Here is a 17,320-nt window from a genome sequence, read left to right on the forward strand (position 1 = left end):
CTCTTGGGGTTCCCAACGGACGTGTGCTTCACGCGCCATCAGGCCACAAAAGAAACAAGGCCACAAAGGCTACCACGCCACAAAGGCGACAAGGCCATGAAGGCAATAACACCGATAAGGACAACAAGCCCTCTACGAAACCGAAACCCCGGAGAGAACCCACACCGATGCACCTAATGCAATGGCTAAGAACACCACTAAGCTGCCCAAGTTCTTCTCTCCCAAATTCCAATAAAGCTACAAAAGCTATTGGGAAAATAAGGGAGGAAGAACAAAATAGGAGGAGGAACACCAAATTACTCCAAGATCTAGATCTAGCAAGATCCCCTCACTTGGAGGGGGATTCACTTGGTGGAGCACTAGATCTAGATCTCCTCTCTCCTTTCCCCCAAAAAGATGCAAGAAATAGTGGAGGGATCAAGAGGAGGATCAAGCTCTTCAAAGTCAACAATGGAGGAGAGAGAATGGATGGGAAGAACTAGTGTGGACGGAGGTGGGAGAGAGGTATATATAGGGGCCCCTGGAATATGACTGTTGGGGCTGGAAAAAGGCCAGATTCGCGCCCGAACCGGTACTACCGCAATGGCGACCACGACGGAACTATTCGTGGATGGAGGCTCGGGTGTTCAGGGTTTTTCCGAGATCCTGATTAAATCGGTGGAGGCCGCGCCTAGGGATGGTCTGGCCGGCCTCCTGCCTTTCTTCGACCCCCGTCTGGACTCTATCTTCGTTACGGAAAAATATTGACTTCGGATTTTGTTTCGTCCAATTCCGAGAATATTCCCTATACAACTTTTCTGAAATACAAAATAGCAGAAAACAGGGAACTGACACCGTGGCATCTTGTTAATAGGTTAGTGCCGGAAAATGTATAAAAGTGCAACGAAGCATGATCAAAACATATATAAATTGGTGTAAAACAAGCATGGAGCATCAAAAATTATAGATATGTTTGAGACGTATCACACCACAAAGATCACTAAGCCATCTAGGGTCCAAAGACCCAAGAGGAACAAGCTCCCTAAGTAATATACTCACGAACTTTCACCTCCACGTATCACACGGAGAAGTCAAACCGATGCACCAAATGCAATGGCTAGAACACCATAAAGATGCCCAAATCCTTCACTCTCAAATTCCCAACAAAGCTACTAAAGCTATTGGGGGAATAAGAGAAGAAGAATAAAATAAGAAGATGAACACCAAATTTCTCTCCAAGATCTGGATCTAGTGATTCCCTCACAAAGAGGGGGATTTGATTGGTGCAAGTGTAGATCTAGATCTCCTCACTCTTTTCCTCAAATATGAGCAAGAATCATGGAGGGATTAAGTGAGGGGAAGCACTCAAGTTTTCAACAATGGAGGAGAGCAAGAGGAAGAATCAGAAGTGACCCCGAGAAGAGAGAGAGAGGAGACTTTAAAAGGGCCTCACTATTTTTCTGCCCGTTGGGCTGCTAAGACTTGGGCCGGTAGTACGGGGCTGCTATGGTGGTACTACCGCCCAGCCCTCGTCGAGCGGCAGCAGCAACATGGAAAAAGGAGCGAGTGCACCAGGGAATTGGGCGAGCGACTCGCGAGCGGCACGTGGTGAGCTAGCGCGCGCATGTGAGCGGAGGATAGCGAGGCGAGTCCCTAGCGAGCGAGCAGGCCGGCGCTGAGAGCGCGACGTCGATCGGCCAGGAGCGGGTGAGCTGGGCGCGCTAGGTGGGCTGGCCCGGTAGTACCGGCCAAGTCAGAGAGGCCCGGTAGTGCTGCAGCGAGCAGAGGCGGCCAGCAGTCGGTAGTGCCACATGGCTACCACTAGCCAGCCTGGCCCGATGCTACCGATGCTATTACCGGCACCGCTACCTGTTATGGCTGCGCAACCTACTAGAGATGTTTTCTGAGTTGCGGAAGGCTGCCGGTACCAATTGCGGTACCAGTCGCGGTGCTGCCGGTCCAACTTTTTTCCTTTTCTTTCTAAACTAAAGGCAAACTTAAAACCGCAACATCTGGAGTTTGGAAACTTCGATCGACATGAAACCAATTTTGTTGGAAAGAGGACGACAAGAGCTACCCCGAAGAACCAATTTTGTTGAAAATATGGAAAATAGTGGGGGTGATTTTCTTTGAATTTTAGAGTGAAACCTCTGAACCCGGAGAACCGAGAAAAACTCCAATACCGAAAATGCAACAAGTGATATACGTGAAATCCGTTTTCGATAAACTAGAACTTTTCATGGAAATAACCATAAGCTCTAAAACACCACACGGATAAGATCCAAATAAAAACCAATAAAGATGATGCAAGGATGCAAAGGTTTTACCCACTCCAAACAATACGACTGAGTTACTCACTCGAGAGCCTCTTGATAGGACGACGTCTAGCCTATGAATCGGTCTCCCAACTAAACCACGAGACCGGTAAGAAAGAAAACCTATCAAGAGCGAACGTTGACCTTGCACATTCCACTTGAGCTAGATGAAGACGATCTTGACCGCAACAATATGGATCACCTTTCTTGATTGTGCTTGCTTGATGAAGTCTTGCGGATTGCTCCCCCATAATCCACTATGGGTGAGCTTCTTCTTTGGTGCATATTCACATATCCATGAACACAATATGAATGGAAAGCTTCAAGCATATGATCCCTTCGAGTTAGCTCATCTTGAACTTGCACCTCATTTCTTCTTATTGCAACCTTGAAGCCAACATATGGTTCAAGCATTGCCTATGGACAACTCCTACAAATATAACTCAATGCAAACATTAGTCCATAGGGGTTGCCATTAATTACCAAAACCACACATGGGGGCTCTATGCTCTTTCACCTACCTACATAACACTTTCTATTCCAAGTATAATATGTGTGATATGCCTCCAAACATTTCAAATATTCGTTTTTGTGTAATTTAAAGCTCATAGGAAAGTAAGGTTTGAAAGGAAAACACAAATATGCACGTCATGGGTTTGACTAATTATGAGTAATGAGCTAGAACTTAACCATGCTTACATGGGGATGTATTTCAACATGGCACTATTGAGGTTCTTTACCTTGAGTTGATTGTCACTTCTTTTGGGTTTGTTGATGGTTATCTCTTGCGAAATGAAGGAGGTTGTCAAGATAAGGACTAGAGTATGCATATTTTTTAGAGAAGGGCAATGGGCCGCTAACATGAAGCCATGCTTAATCATGGTGAAAGTTTCAGCAAAGAGCATCCTCAGTAGGAAGAGAGAAAGAAAAAGGAAATAAAATAAAAAAGAGAGTGGGTGGAAAAAAGAAAGAAAAACAAGAAAGAAAAAATATAGAGAGAAAAAAGTGAGAGAGAGTTTAGAGAGGATGCTCACCGTCTGTTGTCTAGGTTGTCCCGGTATGGATGACCTATAAAGTTGAGACGCAAAATCTCCTAAGGTCCTTTGTACAGGCGGCATGGAGGTACCTCATTGCGATACTTGGTTAAAACAATATGTGAAAGGTCTGTGACAACCCGAAGTTGAGTAGCAAGAGGTATTACCCTTAGCACCAGGATGGTGAGGCAATATTTACTTATAAGAGGTCAAACACATGGATCATAGATATCTCTGAAACAAAGAGATGCATAGTACCCCATCCTTATGAGTATTGTTGACATGAACTGCATATCTCAAAATTTTACTTTGTGCTCTCTTTACCTTTTGTTTTGTTGGAGACTAGCACATATATTCCCTACTTAATTTATTGTGTTCAAAAGTCAAGAGTATCAAAAGAATCAAAAGAGAGGACAAAGAGTCTTCCATAAAATTCTATAGATTCTCCTAAGCATGCTTTATGGTTCATAATACTTATCATTCATGTTTCTTACAATGCTATTTATTATTATATATGCATGCTTTATAGAATGTAACAGATATCACTTTATACTTAATATTGTTATTGTCATTATTTATTGACTGAACCTGTTAAGACTTTGCATGATTACATAGAAGCAACATAATAAATTCCAAAGTTCATGGTAGTTTTGTCACCTTTATGCTCGAGGATGAGCATAGGTTAAGCTTGGGGATGTTGATGCATGTAAAATACATACATGAACTTTGTCCTTTATTAGCATGAATTCCCACATATTTGCAACATATATGATGATAATACCATGTTTTACATTGATTTATGGTGATTTACCGATGATCCCCTTTATTTGGTTTATAACTCTTCAGAACAGGAATCCCCTCTTTTGTGTAATTTTCACTTTCAGAGACCTATACGAAGTCAAACTGAGCTAGGATTTTTGGAGTGTTATTTTTCATTGGGAGAAGCAGCATGGGCCTTTTAAGCACACCTGGAGAGGCCTAGGGTCCAAAAGAGAACAGGTGGCGCGCCCAGACAGGGTGGGCGTGCCACTCCCTCTGTTTTGGCTATCGATCATCCAAATCGCTTAATTCTTTCGCGAATCGACGTATTTTGACCTAAAATCAGTATATATATATGACCCCCGAGGGTTCTTGGGATGGGAGCGCCGCAGAAACACAGAAACACGAAAACGGAGGCCGCAACAGAGAAGATTGGAAGGGGGAAACTCCATCTGAGCCGCCGTCGGAGGGATCTCCACCTTCTCCAGCGTCTTCCTCATCATCACCATGATTAAGCGGGAGTAGTCCACCTCTATACTACGGGTTTTTGGTAGTAGCTTGATCTATTTCTCTCATGTTCTTCACAGTTCTCAGTGCCATATAATCCGCCCAACATGATTATGGTCATATTTGTAATACCCATGTGGTGGATCTTTATTCTATGATATGACGCTATGAGATTTGACTATACTTTGTGTAAGATGTATTGATATATGCATATTATGTAACTCGTTCTTAAGTATTGGTTCTGATCCAACTTGTATGTAAGAAGATGTGTGGGGTGATGTGTATGTGTTAGATGGAATAGCTAGCATGGTTTTAGTGATTGGATAGTGACAACAAATTCATGATCTATTATGGTTTTGCCTTTTTCTTTTGCTATCTCACTAGGGATAAAGTGAATGCATGTGCTATGTTCGTCACGTGACAAAAGTGATGATCTTTTTTGATTAAGGTAGCATATTTGATATTTAAACAACATGTCAAAGTACTTATGGTTATATTCTGTTAATTCTAAATACAAGATTGCTTTAAGTTTTTCCTATCTTGTGAAGTATAAGAGAGATGTGTTGCATCATCTCTATGTTAGGACGTGATGCCCATATGAATGTGTATTTTACACATGTTGAAGTTATTTTCTTCATATCTCATTGATGAATTGTTATTGTCCACTAAAACTTTAAAGAGAGAATATTCAAATGAAACCATGAACCCCAGTCCAATTTTAATCATAAGAAACACATTTCCATTGCATTTATCTTACTTTTTATTTGCAGCACCATTTTAATCCAAAGATACAAAAAATACTTTTCTATCTTATTTGCACTCAAAACCCCAGAACAAACAATCCTTTACCGCTTTCACTTAGTTTACTTTTCTCTAGTTACTACTTTACTTTTACTTTTACTTACACGAAACCTTGTGCTTGACAACCACATGGTGGAGTTGGGGACACAAGGCTATATTTTATTTTGCAGGATTGCTAGAAGAAGAGAGGGAGAGATAACTCTTTACTCCATTCCCCGAGAGTTCGATATAACCCTCGAGTCACCCTTGTGGAGAAAAAACTCTGCTGACACAACACTCTGCACTTGAAGTCCCAACGTCATCAGCAGACTGTAAAGCTTGCTTGCTGCCCTTCGTTGCCTGCTGCCAAGTATAAGCGCAAAGGTGGTGCAAGGAGCAGAACACACATTGTAGAACCAATCCTCGTACCATCATTGCACTTATACATGGACTACAGAACAATGAAGACCAGACAACGCATTCAACACGCGGCGAGAACATTGATGCACATCTTCCCCAAGCTAAGTGATGAAACTACAATTGCTAAATCAACTAGATCGCCATCAGATCTAAGTTGCTAACGAGTGTATATTAGCATATCTAAGCATCCAAAGCTAACGGATCTAAGCTATCGCCGGTAGGCTTGTGTGATACTCACAACGAACTGGCCGTCGGACAAGGAAGACGACATGTCGGGAGGCAGTGGCAGAGCTCCACTGGCCGAAGAAGATGGCGTCATTTACCTGCTCGTTGATGAAGAAGATCCCCCGGCAGAGAGCTCAAAAGGGGAAAAATAATGGCGCGGGATTTGGCGGTAAGACGGGACAGTGTAAATAGGCGGCACAACGGGAGGTGACCGAATTCTTCCCGCGGGATTTTTCAGGATGTGCGGGAGCTCCCATCATTCCTCTCTCGCACGAGCTTGGGCGCAAAACTTTACCCAACAAACGCGAGAAAAGGTTGGCTCACCAGTGACAGCCAAATTGAGTGTGCATCTTCATACTAACTCTGTGATGCTTTAAAATAACGTGCGCTGCAGAAAATCTTTATATTGTGGGCAACCAAACAAACGATTTTCTTCATCCTGGATGCGAGAAACAACACGCGAGTTTCCAACACGCCCCAAATGGTGAAATGGGGACACGGGACGGAAGTGCTCCGAGCAATGTCCTAGCAGGAGACGAAAACTGATCGTGTTAAAAGGAGGATGACTAATAGATAAAATCTGGCTCAATTCCCCGTGAATCTCGCCGAGATTAACAGAACGGAGAAGAAAATGATGCAAGGGATCAAGAATGTTTATAGCCAGGACAATGACGGGTCCAGTTATTGTGTGGCAACTGGTTGCTTCGTGCCTGCATGTGATTTTCCCTAAGATCTAGTCAGATTTTGTCCCCGTCAAACGGGACGAATTCTCGTTAACAAAGATACAGGCAAACATCATGCCAGCTGCTGATGTCCACTTAGCTACACAGCTTGACACCGACGCATGCAGTGCAAGATCAATCAAAAGAACCCCAAAAAAAGAGTATATACAAGAATGTACAGCACGACGGGTGTTCGTGTGTGAATTCTCAGCACACAAACTATACACATTGGCAAAAGCTCCTAGTAGACTTTAAACAGGCGAGGCACAGACAAAAACGGCGTGCGATTGAATATCTATCTACTTGAACAGAAAGAGCGAAAAGATGTGCCAACTAGCTGCTCCTGATCACTGAAGACGACATCAATCTATACTTCGAGATGTGTTATCTCGTAGGAAACAGATTGACCTGACACCGACGATCCGATCGACCCTTCCCGCTCCACGGAGTAGGCGAGGAGTAGCTTCACGACGTGCCTGTATCTCCTCCGGTACGTCGGGAACTTTGACATGCTCCTCACTATTCCAATCATCCTGCGTATCAGCGGCCGCATCAGATAACAGATATCTAGATATAAGGCAATGTACAATGCAAGGTGCTTAGATGGGTGCTTAATAGAATAAACCAAGCATTTTATTAAGCACCAGTGCTTATTTGTATAGGAGAGGTACCTAGTTAGACATCTATCTCGTGTAAATAAACACAGGTGCTTAAGTAAAAGGAAAATACTTGTGTTCCCCCGGGGGATCGTGGTCTAGCGATCGTCCTCCTCGGTTAAGCGCCGCGTGTCCTTAGCAGGCCCACCTTATCTTCTCCCTGGACTGCACATATCCTTTCCTTCTGCCTTCTCGTTTCTTCTCCGATGGGAGCAGAGACCGACGATGCTCCAGCTCCACCCACAGACCCGCTCGCTCCACCTTCTCTGCTACCTACTCCGCCTCCGTACTCGCTCGAGCGAGGCGCTGCCGTAGTTCCTATATCGCCGGAGCGCCGCCGCAACGCCGTCGTTCCTCCGCCCCGTCTCGCATCTCGTTTTCCCCAACTGCTCCCATGGGGTCGCGGCCGTCTTCGGCGAGCTCTGCCCCGGCCCGAATTTTCGGCGACGCGCTCCGCACCCTGCCTGCACGGCCGCCACTGGATTCCAAGGATGCGGGCTCGACCGCCTCAACGGGGGTCGCCGGAAGTCAGCGCGGGCGTCGCGGCTGCCGATATGGAGCTTCCGTCGGCAGCGGCCGTTGCTGCTGTCCGCGCCGGCCGTTGCTGCTAGCGGAGACCGCCGTTGCTGCCATCGCGCTCGCCGCTGCTATCGGAGGCGCCTGCCATTAGTGCCATCCGCGCCCGTTGCTGCCGGGCGCTACAAACTTCAGTCGTTGTTGCTACGAACTCTGGCCGCTCTTGCTCCAAAATCCGGCCACCGTTGCTGCGAAGGTCGGCAGCTGGTGGTACAAAGGATGGGTATCGCGGCTACATGGAGTAGGCGGCGCTGCTGCAAAGGGCCGGCAGCGCTGCTACATGGAGCGGGCGGCATGGCTACATGGAGCCGGCAACGCTGATGCAAAGGGCCGGCGGCTCCGACTACATGGAGCATGCGGCGTTGCTGCAAAGGGCCGGCGGCGCTGCTACATGGAGCGGGCGGCGCTGCTGCAAAGGGCCGGTGGCGCTGCTACATGAAGCCGGCGACGCTGCTACGACGGCTCGGAGGTGCTGCTACATGGAGCTGGCGGTGCTGCTGTGAAGGTCGGCCGCCGGCCGCCGATGCTACGACGGGCGGACGGAGCTTCTACATGGAGCTGGTGGAGCTGCTGCGAAAGTTGGCCACCATCGGCGGTCGGGCGGCGCTGCTGCGACGGCCGCCGGTGCACATGGAGCGGGGCGGTGATGCGACGCCATGGAGCAAATTGCACAAATCACCTACTTTTGCTGCATGTGTTGCGCAGACTACTCACAATTGCCCTTTTTTGCAGAGAACACCACATTTACATGTGTTCTGTTGCAAAGAGGTCTAAACTGAAGATTAACCCAGTTAACAATCAAACTGATGACCAGGGTCCACCAAATTTACACATGGTTGAACCAGCCCTCCTATCTTACATAATATAGAGAAACAATATGACACAAGTAATTTGGGAAATTTTGACATAATTTAGAGAAACAATATGCAGCAGGTGTCATACAACAAAATATTTAGATATAGTAATCCATCAGGTTCACACACAACATCAAGTCGTATGCATTCAATACTCACTTCTCTAAGGGCATTTTTAACGCGGCGACCCATCCCGCGCCCGCACATTCGGATTGGTCGAACCGGACAAAAACCCGGTCCAGCGCGCGGACCCATCCCTAAAACGGATGGCCGCAGCGTCCGGGGCGATCCAAAGCCGGTCCAAATCTGGGCTGCATTTGCGTGGCCGTGGACGCCGATGGCTGGCCGCTCACGTCCGTCCCTTGTCCGCCCCTGGCCCGCGTGTCATAGGGAGATAATTTATTTTTTCATTAAAGTTATACATTACATTTTTTTCTTAAATCTACTACTACTAGTCTAGGTACGTACGGGGCCGGTGGCCTCGCCGGCGACTCGCCGCGGGGCCATGGATTTCACTCGACGCGGGCGGCCTCTACGCCTGAGGATACCACTCTAGCTTTTAGCAGTTGGGTGGCTCGGCGGTGGCCCTCTTGCGGCGTTCCTCCGCGGCCGCCCTCCTCCTTTTCGCCCGCGCAGCATGGGCGCGCTCGCGCTCCGCCTCCTGCGGCGGCACCATCCGCTTCCCGCACAGGTTGAGCTCACCTTTTTCGCTCGGGGACAGGGGCGGGATTTTCTTGGGAGAAGATGAGGCTTCGCACGGTGGAATCCCTCGCTCGGTACGGGAACAAAACGAGATGGTTCGACACAACCGTGTGTAAATTTGGTGGGTCCAAGTTGTCAGTTTGGCTATTAACTAGGTTAATCCTCAGTTTAGACCTCTTTGCAACATAGTACAGGTAAAGGTGGTGTTCTCTGCAAAAGACAGCAATTGTGAGTAGTCTGTGCAACACATACAGCAAAAGTAGGTGGTTTGTGCAATTTGCTCGACGCCATGTCGTCGGAGCGTCAAGAGAGTGCGGGTGGGTTTTTTCCCGAGCCAGCGAGAGAAGAGAGAGATGAAAGCGACGTGAGAGAAAGCCACATCAACTGGGTCCACCTAGATGAAAAGGAAAGCTAGGTTTGACCGGTTGCAGATCGAACGGATCCCTTGACTCAATCGGACGGATGCGGACCCGGGGGATCGGAAATCTAATCCCCCGGGGGACGCTCAGCACTATCCTAAGTAAAAACCTGATTTATTTTTGTAAGCACGGGATACCTCCCTAAGCACCTTGCATTGTACATGCCCTAAAACGCCACGCGAACTGACAGAAACAACAGTTGTTACCGAAGACAGCATACCTTCGACTGATTGCCTGGATCTGCGCTGTCCTTACAGGATCCTGGGGGGTCTCAGCACCGTTATCCCAAGCTTGTGCTCTTGCTGAATTGCCAACGAAAAGTGTGAGCTTCTCCAAGAATCTCAGGTCTTGCTCCGTCATTTTGAGCGCCTGTATTTGATCTTTGAGTACTAGCACAGGATGGAAGAACCAATCTAGCAACAGGTCTTGCGGGCGGTTTTGCTGATCGACCTCGACGCCGTTGTCCAGCAGCAGCCCTGCAGAACCAGCCTTGATTGACTGGAGGACGTTGCACAGCATAGAGTAAGAAGTGATTCCCAGGTTTATCGTTTCATTGCCACTATCGCTTGTTCTTAACCACTCGGTCAGATCAACAGCGGTTATGACATTCAAATTCAAAAGGTCTCTGCCCCTCATCTCGCAGGACTTCATCATATTTGCCCATATCTGTAAATCAAAAGGCTACATTAGAAATTCAGGGATGACTTTATATTCAAAATGACACGTTACAGAGATGTATATTAGAGCGGCTAGCCGGATACAGCTGTATAACAAACACAATTCAGGTTTCAGACATATACAACTGTACTGTCATCAAAATCAGAAACCCATATGCTGTCTGTACTCTAATTGTGGCCACTGGCGAGGTCAGTAGCTACCATATAATCTTGTAAGGCTAGAATTGCTTCCTGTATTTTCATCGGCACATCACGACATTGCCACATTTAAATTGAACCCGCCAAAACCTAAGGGATCATAGGTTCAGTAACTATAACTATTCCTTTTGTCATATCTTCCTTGCATTAACAACATTTCCTCAATAAGAAGTACTAGTAGCACACCTTATCTAAGAGACCACGGACCCAACAATTAACCGAGAATTGGCAATCCTTTCTTTGATGGTACCATTTCATTTATGGCATTACCTCACTTGGGCCTAGCTCACCTATCTACAACGGCATGAATGCAAGAACAAAAATGTATATCCATCGAATAGGGAGCGTGGATTGAAGTATATGCATTGCCTTTTCTTTCCAGAGTCCAGACACATGGAAAAAAATGATGGTACTGCAACAATGAATGCACTTATTACCGAGTTCGAGTATCTTTCAGAAATTTTGCTGAAAGAGGAATGTGTATACAGTGACGTCAGTAGCTACCATACAACGTTGCAAGTTCAAATAGCCAGTATTGCTTCTTTTATGTGCTTCCTTTCCTGGACACATCTTGATATCGCCTCATTTAAATTGAACCCACCAAAATCTAAGGGATCATAGATTCAGAAGATCCACTGTTTAACTATTTTCCTTCTGTTATGTCTTCCTTGCATTTACAACATTTCCTCGATAAGAAGTAGTTGCACACAAGAGACCATGGTCCCAACAACTAAAAGAGACTTGCCAATCTCTGCTTTGATTGTACCATTTCATTTATGGCGTTACCTCGCTTGGGACTAGCTCATCTACATAAAACAGCACGAATGCAAGAATAAAAATGTACGGATTGAAGTATATGCATCGCCTTTTCTTTCCAGACACATGGAAAAGAATGATGGTACTGCAACAACGAATGCACTTATTACCAAGTTGGAGTATCTTTCAGAGATTTTGCTGAAAGATGGAGCTGTGTACAGTGACGTTTCTTGGTGTTCTTTTGGTGCAACATAACAGAGAGAATGCTAAGAATTTAACAGATGTGAGGTAATAAACGGACCTGGACCATCTTGACCTCCTGTATGGCCTCTCGGACCGATCTCGCTGGAACCAAAGTTGGAACCAGCATTGCTGGTGCTTCACTGGAAGTACTAGGATAGTCGCCTCCCCTAACAGAAGCACTTGGTCGGACAGAGAACTCTGCGGAATCGGATGCTTTTCTCTTCCGGTAGGATGGCCTAGAGGAGAATATTTGCATAGTAAGTAGTTAGGCATGAAGCGCATAGCAAAGTACGAAGTACATCACAAGGTTCTAATCTCCACAGCAATGGAAGAAACACTTACTTTGGAAGAATTGTCCCTTCACGAAGGTAAAGCCAGTCGTTCGTGTACTCGTCGAACTCCGCGACCATGGTGACCACGTAGGAAACTCCTCTCCGGAATGACTTCTCCTGCGAAGGGGCCACGGCACGATCTTAAGCACGTCAGACCATCTCTTTCGTGGGTGGACACGCAAGGGTTTGGGCAAGAAATAGCACGGCAGAGCCACAGTGGCCAAGACAGCAACCTGGTAGACGATGACAGCCCCGTAGAGCCCCACGAAGATGCTAGAGACGACGGCAAGCAGGACGCTCCCAACCACCACGAGGGGCCAGAAGAGGATGGCGAGGCCGGCGATGGGCACGCAGAGCGTCTCCAGGAAGGGGCCCTCGCGGCTGATGAGGTCGTGCAGCAGCCTCTGCCAGCCCTTGAAGAGCATGTAGGGGCTCTTGATCAGCGCGATCACCGTGTAGAGCGGTATGTCCACGGCCAGCCCCAGGACGCCGACGAGGATACACGAAGGCACGTCCAGCAGCCTGCACAGTACAACCAAATATTTTCAGGGTTTTTTCTGCTGGAAAAATAAATGGTTTCTGAATGTGATTTTTTTTTCGATAAAGGGAATATATTAATATCATAAGATACCAATTACACCCAGCCTCTGCAACAACGCAACACCCTAATGGCAGTACGGATGCACACAGCCAAAAAAAAGAAAAAGAAAACTAAGAAACAAAAGTCCCGCTACAGCATTCTAGGCCTAGCAACAGCAATACATCCACCACCAAGACAACACCTGAAATACAGACTCTCCAAAAGCGACGCCTCCAAGAAAGAAACAGTGCATCAGCGCCGTCGTCGCCCGATCAAAGATCTTAGGTTTTCACCCTGAAGATAGTCCCCGCTCTCAAAACAATGCCTCCAACAAAGTCATTGTCAGGCACAACCAGTTAAGGCCAGACCTTGGATTTTCACCCTGAAAGGTAGGACTCTGAACTTCACCTGTGTTGCCGCCCCCACTTGCATACCACTGCTGCGAAGCCCGGAACACCAAGCAAGTCCCTCAACAGCGCGGAGACTTAATTCCCCATTAGCTAGACCTCCGATCCGGCCTTCATGATATTCTCTTCTTCTGACTTCACCATGGACCAAAATGTCACTTGGTGTCAACACGAAACGAGCTTCGCGCCGCTCCCTCCAGAACCAAACGGCTGGAATAAAAACATGGGTGCGCACGACCGAATACCACCCGATCCAGCAAACTCCAGGCAAAAAAGCACTGTTACATTCGCCAGCGGCACCTTCCGGAACTCAACACTCCGGCTAGATCAAGGAGAGCAGGCCTCAGGAGGTCTCCATCTTCGCGCAAGAGAAACCCTAGGACCACCACCTTCAAACTACGAAACAGATGAACAGGCCCCCTCACCGTCATCTGCTAGCCAGCGAAAACGAAGGAGGAATCGGTGAACGCACCATCCGAGACCCACGCGACCCAGATCAAAGATCGGGCCTGCCACGCCACGCGGTCTTGGACGCCGGTACCACACCATCCACACCTCGCAAAGTCGCTGCCCCCTCCTCTCGCCGTCAGGAGAACCGACGACGGATCTGTGTGGGAACCAGACCCGCAGCCACCACCACCCCCCATCGCCGGGAAGCCATGGAAGGGGCAGCTGCAGCCGCACACCAGGGGATCGCCGCCCCTGATGCCGTGCTCGCCTCCCCGCAGCAGCCACCCCAGCCGCCACAACAGATCGACGCCACGACCACCCCCCGACTCCCTTTGGCGCCGGGGACCGCCGCCACCGTGGCCAGCGCCGACGGCAGCGGCGGAGGGAGGGGTACGGAGGGGAGGCGGCGGCTGGCGGCGCTAGGGTTCGCCCAGGCGTCGCCCTGGGGAACGACGCGGGGCGAGAGCGAACGTGTGATTTTTTTTTAAAATGGTTTCTGAATGTGATGTTAAAAGTCAAGCAACTGCAATGTAATTTGCAGCGGTCAAGATTGGGCGCAGAACATTCTAACATGACGTGCAGTCAGGGGCATAGGCTTTCAACCAGAAATATTTACTGCCAAACAAAACAAGCACGTCTTTTTCTCATGGCGATGCCATCCCTATCACACGGATTACAACAGGGAGCTTAACAAATCCTAAACAGCTTTGGACAGAGGCGATCTAGCTAGCAGGGCAACAAGGAATGAATACCTTATGGAGTGGGGCTGGCGGTCGTCGGAGCACTGGCGGAACTCCTCGAGGTAAGCGGGGTAGGAGTGGAAGCACATGTCGGCGAAGTCCCTCACCACAGTGCAGCTGCCCTTGATCGTCCCCCATGTCCCGTCCTGCACAAAATCGCCTCCATTTTAGAAGACATTCTCAAGAGTGTCGATGGTGGGCGCACGTGTCGAGCTTACCACAATGCCATGGATGAACTTGTCGGACTCGCTCTCCTGCCGGAACGCTTCGAAGGTGGAGATCCACGGCGTGGAGAAGCCATAGCCGAGAGCCACCAGCGCGCTGCCGAAGATGCCCAGGCCAAGCCAGAGGCCGAACAGCACCGGCAGCGCGATGGCCAGCGCCAGCTTCAGGCCAGCGTTGATGCGGTCCGTCCTGGGTTCAGAATAATCAGAATGCAGACGGCAGATAATCAATCAAACAGTGGGACTACACCAGCAACTAATTAACTATTCTCTGGTCAGGTGGAACATTTGATTCGCCGGCAAAAAGTTGAAAATTGGCAGCAGAATATTTACTTCCGAAGACCATGAAGAAGGAAGGAAGGAAGAGTCGAAACTTGCCCCTGAACATTCAGAAAATGCTCTGTTTCTTGTCTGACGAACCCAGTCAAATACTCTGTTCTTACGCGAAAAAAAAACAGAGGAGATCAACTAATTTCGTTTGAGTTGGCGGCAGCTTACTTGATGACGGAGTAGATGGTCCAATAAACGTGCGCCGGGAAGAGGACGAGGATCACGCCGACGTTGCCCAGAATCATCAGCGCCGCCGCCACCGGGCCGACCACCATCGCTGCACAGCCATTTTCCCAAACGAAGAAGAAAACATGAGCCACAGCCGCACCAAAACTCGGGGCAGGAACCGGCGAGACGAGATTACAGCAGGAGAGACATACCTTTGATGCCGCCGAGGAGGAAGGCTGCGCAGAAGGAGAAGACCACGTACGCGACCTGCATCGAGTTGTGCATCGACCCCATGGTCCCCGTGTAGTTGTCCGCCACCCACGCCTTCACCGTGCCCATCGATCGATCGACCGCCGCCGCCCCTCCCTCACATCCACGGCGAGCCCACTCGCCGCCGCGCCAACAACGGCGAACCGTAGTACCGGCAGCCCCGGCAAGAATCAAAGACAGCCGCCGGGACTGAAACTTTCTGCGCCTTCTGCAGGACGGAGAGCACAAGGGAAAGGGAGGACAGAGCAAGAAAAGAAATCGCTCGTCCTCGCTTTCGCGGGAATCTGCCAACAGCGGTTGCGGAACGAAAAAATCAGCAGCAGCGGCTTGCGGGTCAAGCCGTATGGGGAAGAAAAAGCGATTATAAAGGTCGTTGATCCGCCGGGTCAAGACGGCGGCTGCGTTCTTGCTCCCGCTCGTGAGAAAGAAGACGGGAGAGGAGAGGGAGAGAAGTTTCTGGGGTTTTGCAGAGTTAGCCGAGACGATGGAGCCTATCGTTTTCGTCTGTTTGTCTGGGCAGTATCCACTGCTGGCGCGCGCCGTGCCGCCGTGACGTGGTTTTTAACGGCGTTGGCTGGGAGGGAGGTCAAAGTTAACGGTCAAGGCGTCAACTTGTTGACCATGACTGTGTTAATGGTAAGCGCTGAGGTTTGCTTTGTTTGCTGACATTTCTGGTGATCTATCTGCTATACCTTTCCGCACACGCGGTATATAAAAGCCATAAAAAATACTCCTTCCACTTATAAAAAAATGTCTTAACTTTGTCTAAAGTACATGTATCAACACACTAAAACAGCAAACACGCTAAAACAGCTTCTAGATACAAGTATATTTTGACAAAGCTGAAACATCCATTTTTAGGACGGTGTCGATTGATGTGAAGATAGGATCACACACTTAACACTCAACATCGGTAGGATAAAAATGAGATATTAATTATGGTGAATCGTAAGAATTTTCTGAGTCTCGGATGGGATCGAAGATAGCACGAGGAGCTTCAAAATGGTCTAGATAACAAGATTCATATATGAAAAAACACTTTTTGGGTTCCATAAAAGTTTGGAATTTTTTCGATATATCGGGGGACGTTCTAGAAGGTTCTGAAGGTGCCAATAGTGGGACCCACACTTCCTCGATGGCCCACATGGACCAATGGGGTGCGCACAGAACCACATGGGTCAGGCGCACCGGCCCCCTAAGGCCCATGCAACCAAGCCTCAAGGAAACCCTAAATAAAGAGGGGGCAAGTTTCCCTCCTTTGGCCGCACCTCTCAACTTGGAGGGGGCGGTTGGACGGGCGCCAGCCTAGATAAAATAGTGGGGTGCCAGGGTATGGGCACTTCAACCCTATCCTCCATACCCCCATACCCCCCATGATGCCCCTCTCCTTCCTCCTCTTCCTATCCTGCACGTAGGCGAAGCCCTGAATGCGGAGCTCTCCAACATAGCCTCCACCACCGTCGTGCTGTTGGCATCTAGATCTGATCTACCTCTTGTAGGAGAACGTTGCATAGAAAACAAAAATTTTCCTACCGCGAACACGCAATCCAAGCCAAGATGCAATCTAGAAGACGGTAGCAACGAGGGGGTATCGAGTCTCACCCTTGAAGAGATTCCAAAGCCTACAAGATGAGGCTCTTGTTGCTGCGGTAGACGTTCACTTGCCGCTTGCAAAAGCGCGTAGAAGATCTTGATCACGATCGGTTCCGGCGCCACGAACGGGCAGCACCTCCGTACTCGGTCACACGTTCGGTTGTTGATGAAGACGACGTCCACCTCCCCGTTCCGGCGGGCGGCGGAAGTAGTAGCTCCTCTTGAATCCGACGGCACGACGGCGTCTGGCGCCACGAACGGGCAAAGACACCTCCGTACTCGGGTCACACGCTCGGCTTGTTGATGAAGACGACGTCCACCTCCCCGCTCCGGGGCCGGGCAGCGGAAGTAGCAGCTCCTCTGAATCCGACAGCACGACGGCGTGGTGCTCTGGTGGGCGGAGA

The 17,320-nt window shown here is 48.7% G+C and overlaps 1 protein-coding gene across 1 annotated transcript; it reads right to left on the reverse strand.

Moving 5' to 3' along the window:
• Window positions 1-6,875: 6,875 nt before the first annotated feature.
• LOC124671945 (uncharacterized membrane protein At3g27390-like) lies at window positions 6,876-15,392 on the reverse strand. The gene is made up of 9 exons (XM_047208261.1): window positions 15,266-15,392; window positions 15,054-15,162; window positions 14,550-14,745; window positions 14,344-14,477; window positions 12,388-12,676; window positions 12,165-12,271; window positions 11,881-12,058; window positions 10,169-10,614; window positions 6,876-7,274 (listed from the first exon to the last, which is right to left on the reverse strand). The coding sequence occupies exons 1-9, from the start codon at window positions 15,390-15,392 to the stop codon at window positions 7,109-7,111; spliced, it is 1,752 nt and encodes a 583-aa protein (XP_047064217.1). The 3' UTR covers window positions 6,876-7,108.
• Window positions 15,393-17,320: the final 1,928 nt, after the last annotated feature.

The sequence above is a fragment of the Lolium rigidum genome, chromosome 7, assembly GCF_022539505.1.
Source record: "Lolium rigidum isolate FL_2022 chromosome 7, APGP_CSIRO_Lrig_0.1, whole genome shotgun sequence".
In the NCBI taxonomy this organism is placed as follows: domain Eukaryota; kingdom Viridiplantae; phylum Streptophyta; class Magnoliopsida; order Poales; family Poaceae; genus Lolium; species Lolium rigidum.

Bases quoted from the DNA above. Each gene is read 5' to 3' on its own strand.
- LOC124671945 (XM_047208261.1), bottom strand. From the start codon at position 15,392: ATGGGCACGGTGAAGGCGTGGGTGGCGGACAACTACACGGGGACCATG. The intron at 15,163-15,265 runs GTATGTCTCTCC...ATGGCTGTGCAG, and splicing joins CCTCCTCGGCGGCATCAAAG to CGATGGTGGTCGGCCCGGTG. The intron at 14,746-15,053 runs GTAAGCTGCCGC...TTCTGAACCCAG, and splicing joins ACCATCTACTCCGTCATCAA to GACGGACCGCATCAACGCTG.